At 44.6% G+C, this 7,611-nt stretch overlaps 1 protein-coding gene across 1 annotated transcript in view; it reads right to left on the reverse strand.

Moving 5' to 3' along the window:
* LOC138293967 (neutral amino acid transporter 9-like) overlaps nucleotides 1-2,958 on the reverse strand; it is a 378,670-nt gene extending 375,712 nt beyond the window's left edge. The window contains exons 1-2 of the mRNA XM_069233229.1: nucleotides 2,931-2,958; nucleotides 2,636-2,851 (exon numbers count right to left, since the gene is read on the reverse strand). Coding sequence (XP_069089330.1) covers nucleotides 2,636-2,851; nucleotides 2,931-2,958 — 244 coding nt within the window. The remainder of the gene's footprint in view (nucleotides 1-2,635; nucleotides 2,852-2,930) is intronic.
* Nucleotides 2,959-7,611: the final 4,653 nt, after the last annotated feature.

The following is a 7,611-nucleotide window of genomic DNA, read 5'->3' on the forward strand; positions in this document are numbered from 1 at the left end:
CTTAAGTTATTAAAATGTATTGACCATTTTAATAGCTGCACAAATAAATTAACATTTCTGCCAAACATATAAGGGATTTCGGGCCAGATGTAGCAAGCATTTTGCATGGTGCAAACTGCGAAAATCGCAGTTTGCGCCATGCAAAATGCCCATCGCGAAGCACATTCACAATTTGCAAGTCGGTACCGACTCGCAAATTGTGAATGCGATTTGCAAATAGGAAGGGGTGTCCCCTTCCTATTTGCGACTTACATCGCTATGCTAAATTGCTTTGTGACCGTGAATGCGCTCGCAAAGCAATTCGCAGTTACCACCAGTGTGACACTGGTGGTAACCCATTCGCAAAAGGGGAGGGGTCACCATGGGAACCCCTTCCCCTTTGTGAATGTTGCTCAAAATGTAAAACGAAACCAAATGGTTTTGGTATTTTTGTTATTTTGCAACTCGTTTTCCTTTAAGGAAAACGGGCTGCAAAATTAAAAAAAAAAAAATGCTTCATTTAAAAAGCAGTCACAGACATGGAGGTCTGCTGTCTTCAGCAGGCCACCATCCCTGTGAGTGCAGGGACTCGCTATGGGGTCGCAAAATGCGACCCACCTCATTAATATTAATGAGGTGGGTCTTTGCAACACCTTAGCGAATCGCAGACGGTGTCTGAGACACCGTTATGCATCCGATTTTGCGAATCGGAAATTGCGAGTCGCACCGACTCGCAATTTCCAATTCGCAAAATCGTAACTACCTACATCTGGCCCTTAATTTGCTTGTGGAAAACACTATCTAGACTTCCCCAATTCTGCAGATGTAGGCCCAGATTCTGAAAGCTGTCATGCAGCGCCGTGCAGCAGCTAAAAAAGCTGTGCTGCTCTGCGTGACAAGGAGAGAGCAAGAGAGCACCATATTCATATACAAATGGCACTCTCCTCCTCTCTCCCTATTAAGGGCGCTGATTTCAGCTGCCATGAGCCACGCACAGACCTTAGCACCAGTGCCGGCTTTAGGGCGGTGCAAGAGGTGCGGCCGCACCAAGTGCTGACCTGGATTGGAGGGGAGCGCTGACCTCACGGGGGCGCTATGTTCATAAATAACTTAGAAACCTGCGATTTAAAGGCACCTGCTGAAAATTTCTTTGTGCATCCAGCCTTCAGGAAGCAATTAAAATGTCAAGATACCTCTTGTGATTAATGTTCCCGCTAGGGAGAGAGATGGGAGTTTTGTCTAGCAGCAGCTTTGACTGGCCATAATGTAGTGTAGAGGGTTAAAATGCCCGCTGCAAAGAACAGAACTATGGGGTATATCTAAGAGCCCCTAGTGCCATTCTAACGTCACATTAGTGTCATTTTTTCATGCTAATGTGGCGTTAGAAGTCCAATAATGCTGTGCCATATTTTCAAAGTGGTGCAATGCATGCATTGGGCCACTTTGTCACCCTTTGCACTACATTTACCCGGTGCCAGCCATAATGTATGCAAAGGGGGCGTTCCTCCATTAGGGGGGCTGTAAAAATGGCGTAAAGAAATTTAACAGATTACCTTGTGTCATTTTTCCGGCACTTTTAATGCCTGCTCAGAGCAGGCTTTAAAAGGGGGCATGCCATTGAATGCAATGGGCCCCTATGTACTCTGCAGGAGAAGTGCCAAAATGTTGTTGCTACTCCTGCAGAGTACATCAATAGCGTAAAAAATATATATGCTATTGCCCCCTAGCCTGCACCATGGTATGCTGGATTTTAAATACGGCGCACAAATGGTGGAGGTAGGGAGGCGCTAAAGGGCACTGCGAGCAGCACCACCTTTCATAAATATGCCCCTATATTTTATGTGGATTAGTAAAGCCAGCCTTTACCAGTGCTTTAAAACAAATGAATGTATGTGAAAGGGGGACTACGGCGAGGTGAGGGGCACATATTCCGGGTGGTAGTTAGGAACTTTGAGGAGGTTGTCATGGGGTGATGGGTGCCAAAAAAGACTCTCGCACAGGGTGCCACCAGCACTAAAGCTGGCCCTGCTTAGTACCACAGTGTAGGGTTTGTGCATGAGTCTAGCATAGGTTCTGTACAGGAAGCTACTCTTCCTGTACCAAATACTATGCCTAATCAAGTGGAAATGCTTTTCCCACTTTATATGTGTGCTGTAAAGTGCAGCACACAAGCAAAGTCTGAAAAGCAGGGAGAAATGAAAATATTTATCCGTTTTGTGCCTTCTTTTCAAAGGCGTTAATTTTTGGCACTAAATCCTTTCTTCAGATCTTTCAGAATAGGGTTTAATGCCAAACAGCATGGTTGGTAGCACAGATACGCCCATGTACCACCGATGTAACTCCACGTTGACGAGAAAAGTAACGCGGAGCAGCGTTTCAAGCGGTTTTGCATTACTTTGTCACCCAAACCAATGCAAATACCTAACTGTGTTGGTTTGTAAATACCAAAAAAAGTTTAGCATTAGTTTAGCGTTAAAAAAGCAAGGCTAAACCTTTGAGAATCTGGACCTTAGTTTTTATTTGTTGCTGCTTTAGTTTAACGCAAACTGATGGCTCTTACTTTACTGATGATCACAAAAATAGAAACATGAATCCTTGTTCAGAGAATGTGGTCCCAGAAATAAATGTACATTTCAGAGAAAGAACCAATTCGTACCTAAGTTGTTAAACTTTGAGAAGAAGGTGGCAGAGCGGAAGTTCAGCAAAGGCAGCACCAGAATTGTGAGGTAGAAGGGAACAGAGTCACGTAGGTGCCACCAATGTGTCCAGGGAGTGGTGGCTGTGGAGTTATTGCAAGGTGTACTTGGAGAGCACTGGCTAGAGGTATGATTGCAGCCCTTATTCTGGTCATCTATTGATGCGGCACACCATTCTACAAAAAGATACAAAGCAATGACGTGAGGGAAGTGGTGCACAGAGAGCAAGAGCAAAGTAAAGTTAATTCCTGTCACGAGCAAAACTGAATGTTAAGCAAAGCATATCTAATCAGATGTAGTTAGGAAGTTGGCTAAATATGACAGTCTTTGATGAACTATTGCTTGTTTTTAAGGGCTTTGTGGTGCAGGGCAGTGCAGTGCAGCAAGCCAGCTTGCTGTGCTGTCCTGCACCACAAGGAAAGGACAGAAATGCAGTATATTTATCCAACACAGCTCATCTTGTCTTTTCTCCTGTGCTGGCACCCTTTTGGCAGTCTAGCACCAATGCAAGTGCAAAGGTGCCTGCATTACACGCAGGATTGTTTTTGTGCAGGAATCGGAACCTTCCTGCACAAAAACAATGCTGAGAGGCTTTTTCCTATTTCTATGTGTGCTGCTGATTGCAGCACACACAGAAATAGGAAAAAAACAAGGAGAAATAAATATATTTCTCCTTGTTACCATGTATCTTTTTGGCGCATTCCCAAGTTTACAAGTTCTTGTAAATCTGAAATGTGTCAAAATCCATGAATGTTATGTGGAAACACCCATGCAACACCCATGGAAATGCCTCCCTGGTGCAAAGTAATGTAACACAGTGATTTGCACTGCATTACATTACTCAAGATTTATGAAGCCTCGGAGGGCCACGCAAGGTGGCCTTGAGTGCCTTCATAAATCTCACTTAAGGTTTGCGTCGCTCTTGCACCACACAAGGTAATGTATAGTTTTGAGTAAGTTAACACTTTTGAGTACGTTTACTACTTTTCAGTATTCACAAAGCCCAAGTGGAAGTGCTACTATTGAAAAACACAGTAGTAAGTTCAGCACTACACATAGCCATCAACTGGCACTAGAACACCCTCACAAACAAAATAATGAAGGTAGCGTCTTAAAAATAAAACACCATAGGAATTAATGTTAAATTAAAGTAAATCATTTAAAGGAGCTAAAAATATAAATGAACATAAATGAATGAAATATATATGTATATATATATAAAAATGGTACATAATTATTATTTAATTATGAAATATTTTAATACCCTATAGCATATATATATGATGCAAACCTTTGACCATGTGAAGTCAATGTAATGTCAATATCAATGTGGTCTTCACATGGTAACACTTTTAGTCAAGATATAAAAAGGGGGCCACTTTAATGTGCATCAAAAATCAACCCCTGCATAGCTTAGACAATTTTTGTTATGTTAGAGTCATCTTTGACTCATCAGATTCTTGGCAGCCATAGGTTACCTTTGTTCGGTTGAAATTGAGTAGGTCCGCTGGGGATCTTTTAACCGTTCCCCAGATGGCAGGCAAGAGTTCAATTGCACCTTATTTAAAAATTTATAATGCTCATTGTGTTCCTGAGGCTTTGTATGGTGCAGGAGTTTGGGGCTATTTTAATTCTTCCTTCTTACAGTGAGAGGAGAACTGCATCTGCAGACGATTGTTCCATCTGCCCCCACCGGTTCCTATTTTGTAGTTTACTCTGAGCGAACCCAACCTTTCATTACAGACAAAATTAAATTGACTCCACTCTTACTTTGGGTTAACATTTGGACTAATGACGATACCAGTATATGCAGGGACATTAATTTAGACTGTCTCAAACTAGGTAGGGGCCGGTTTTTGCCATGGCTATGCTACGTCTGCAAACTGTTCTGTGAGTTAAGTTTGTCTTATACATTTCACCCACCAAGCACTTTATCAAAATCTCACAAGAAGGTGTTAAAGCCAGATTTCCCAATTTTTGCCACTCTAACAGATCATTCTACAAGATTAATAAAAGCACAGTCAGGGAGTACGTTGTGCTCAGACTGCCTGAGGAACCAATGCTATATCTATCTATACCACATTCTTGGTGGGAAGAGATGTAGAGATAGATAGCAAACTACTACACAGCTAAAGCAAACATATTGGATTCTTATTTAAACAACAAAAAAGCCAAGAGTCCCAACCCATTTCTTGCAAAAAACCCCAGGGAAAGGCAAGCACAGCGTCTACGGTCCTTCAAAGAACTGTCACAACTACATTTTTGGATCTTGTCAAAGCAAGCCGGCAGGCAGCCCTTCTGAATCTTGTCCACCTCAAATCTTTGAAAACATTCTACTATCAACTTTTGCAGCCAACCAAGTCAAAATACTTATCAACAATGCCTTAACAATAGGAGTTTTCCCAGAAGAATTAAAACAGGCATGCACACCCAGTATTAAAAACACCAAATCTGGACAACCAAGAACCTAATAACTACAGACCCATAGCAAACAGACCATTCTTGGGCAAGCCTATAGAAAGAGTAGCTTTCACCCAGATGTCAAAATTCATTGAAGACAATTCCATAATTTCCAACTTCCAACCTGGATTCCATCCTGGTAGAGGCACAGCAGAGTTGCTGCCCTTCTTCTCTTTGACCTTTCAGTAGCCTTTGACAGTGGATTATGACACACTAATCAAAAGACTTGAGGAAGCCGGAATAGAGAGTACAGCTCTTGCTTGGATCACATCGTACCTACAGAATAGGACACATATTATGCATACACCTCCATTCCCTTCCAAACCAGACAGTAGTAAAGCAGGAGTCTCTTGAAGCTCAATCATCTCCCCTAAGCTTTTCAACATCTATGTGAAATTATTACCAGATCTGAAAAATGGCTTTGACTTCACCTTCTATAACCACGTAGATGACACGTGGATACTTCTGAAAGTGAAAAACCAAGAAGTACATTGAAACATCGCACATCTTCAGTTGCCTCCGGGCAGTTGACCAGTGGATAACATGAAGCCACTTCATATTGAGGGCCATATTTATACTTTTTGACGCAAAACTGCACTAACGCAGTTTTGCGTCAAAAAAATTAGTGCCGGCTAACGCCAATCTGAAGCGCCATGCGGGCGCCGTATTTAATCAATGACGTTAGCCGGCGTTAGCCGCCAGCGCTGCCTGGTGTGCGTGGAAAAAAACGACGGCCCATATTTATACTTTTTGACGCAAAACTGCGCTAACGCAGTTTTGCGTCAAAAAAAATTAGCGCCGGCTAACGCCATTCTGAAGCACCATGCGGGCGCTGTATTTAATCAATGACGTTAGCCGGCGTTAGCCGCCGGCGCTGCCTGGTGTGCGGGGAAAAAAACGACGTACACCAGGCAGCGCCGGCGTAGGGGGATATGGGGCTTGGGCGTCAAAAAATGGGGCAAGTCAGGTTGAGGCAAATTTTTTGCCTCAACCCGATTTGCGCCATTTTTTTTCACTCCCAACCCCCATAGAAATGACTCCTGTCTTAGCAAAGACAAGAGTCATGCCCCCTTGCCCAATGGCCATGCCCAGGGGACTTATGTCCCCTGGGCATGGTCATTGGGCATAGTAGCATGTAGGGGGGCACAAATAAGGCCCCCCTATGCCACAAAAAAAAAAAAAAAATGACTTACCTGAACTTACCTAAATGTCCCTGGGATGGGTCCCTCCAGCCTTGGGTGTCCTCCTGGGGTGGGCAAGGGTGACAGGGGGTGTCCCTGGGGGCATGGGAGGGCACCTCTGGGCTCCTTCAGAGCCCACAGGTCCCTTAACGCCTGCCTTTTGCAGGCGCTAAAAAACGGCGCAAAACCGGCCGTACGTCATTTTTTTTGACCCGCCCACTCCCGGGCGTGAATTTTGCCCGGGAGTGTAAATACAACGCACATGCCTCGGAGTCAATTTTTTAGACGGGAACGCCTACCTTGCATGTCATTAATGCAAAGTAGGTGTCCACGCTAAAAAATGATGCAAACTCCATGGACTTTGGCGCTAGACGCGTCTAACGCCAAAGTATAAATATGGAGTTAGTTTTGCGTCGGAATTGCGTAAAAAAAAACGATGCAATTCCGGCGCAAACAGAGTATAAATATGCCCCGACGTACACCAGGCAGCGCCGGTGTAGGGGGATATGGGGCTTGGGCGTCAAAAAATGGGGCAAGTCAGGTTGAGGCAAATTTTTCGCCTCAACCCGATTTGCGCCATTTTCTTCGACTCCCAACCCCCATAGAAATGACTCCTGTCTTAGCAAAGACAGGAGTCATGCCCCCTTGCCCAATGGCCATACCCAGGGGACTTATGTCCCCTGGGCATGGTCATTGGGCATAGTGGCATGTAGGGGGGCACAAATCAGGCCCCCCTATGCCACATAAAAAAATTAAAAAAAATACTTACCTGTACCTACCTTAATGTCCCTGGGATGGGTCCCTCCAGCCTTGGGTGTCCTCCTGGGGTGGGCAAGGGTGACAGGGGGTGTCCCTGGGGGCATGGGAGGGCACCTCTGGGCTCCTTCAGAGCCCACAGGTCCCTTAACGCCTGCCTTTTGCAGGCGCTAAAAAACGGCGCAAAAGCGGCCGTACGTCATTTTTTTTGACCCGCCCACTCCCAGGCGTGAATTTTGCCCGGGAGTGTAAATACGGCGCACATGCCTCGGAGTCAATTTTTTAGACGTGAACGCCTACCTTGCATCTCATTAACGCAAAGTAGGTGTCCACGCTAAAAAATGACGCAAACTCCATGGACTTTGGCGCTAGACGCGTCTAACGCCAAAGTATAAATATGGAGTTAGTTTTGCGTCGGAATTGCGTCAAAAACAACGACGCAATTCCGGCGCAAACGGAGTATAAATATGCCCCTGAATGCCTACAAAACTGAAATACTCACATGTGGCAGCTGGAAAACCTATGACCCTTTCTGTGCA

The sequence above is a fragment of the Pleurodeles waltl genome, chromosome 4_2 (genome assembly GCF_031143425.1).
Source record: "Pleurodeles waltl isolate 20211129_DDA chromosome 4_2, aPleWal1.hap1.20221129, whole genome shotgun sequence".
NCBI lineage: Eukaryota > Metazoa > Chordata > Amphibia > Caudata > Salamandridae > Pleurodeles > Pleurodeles waltl.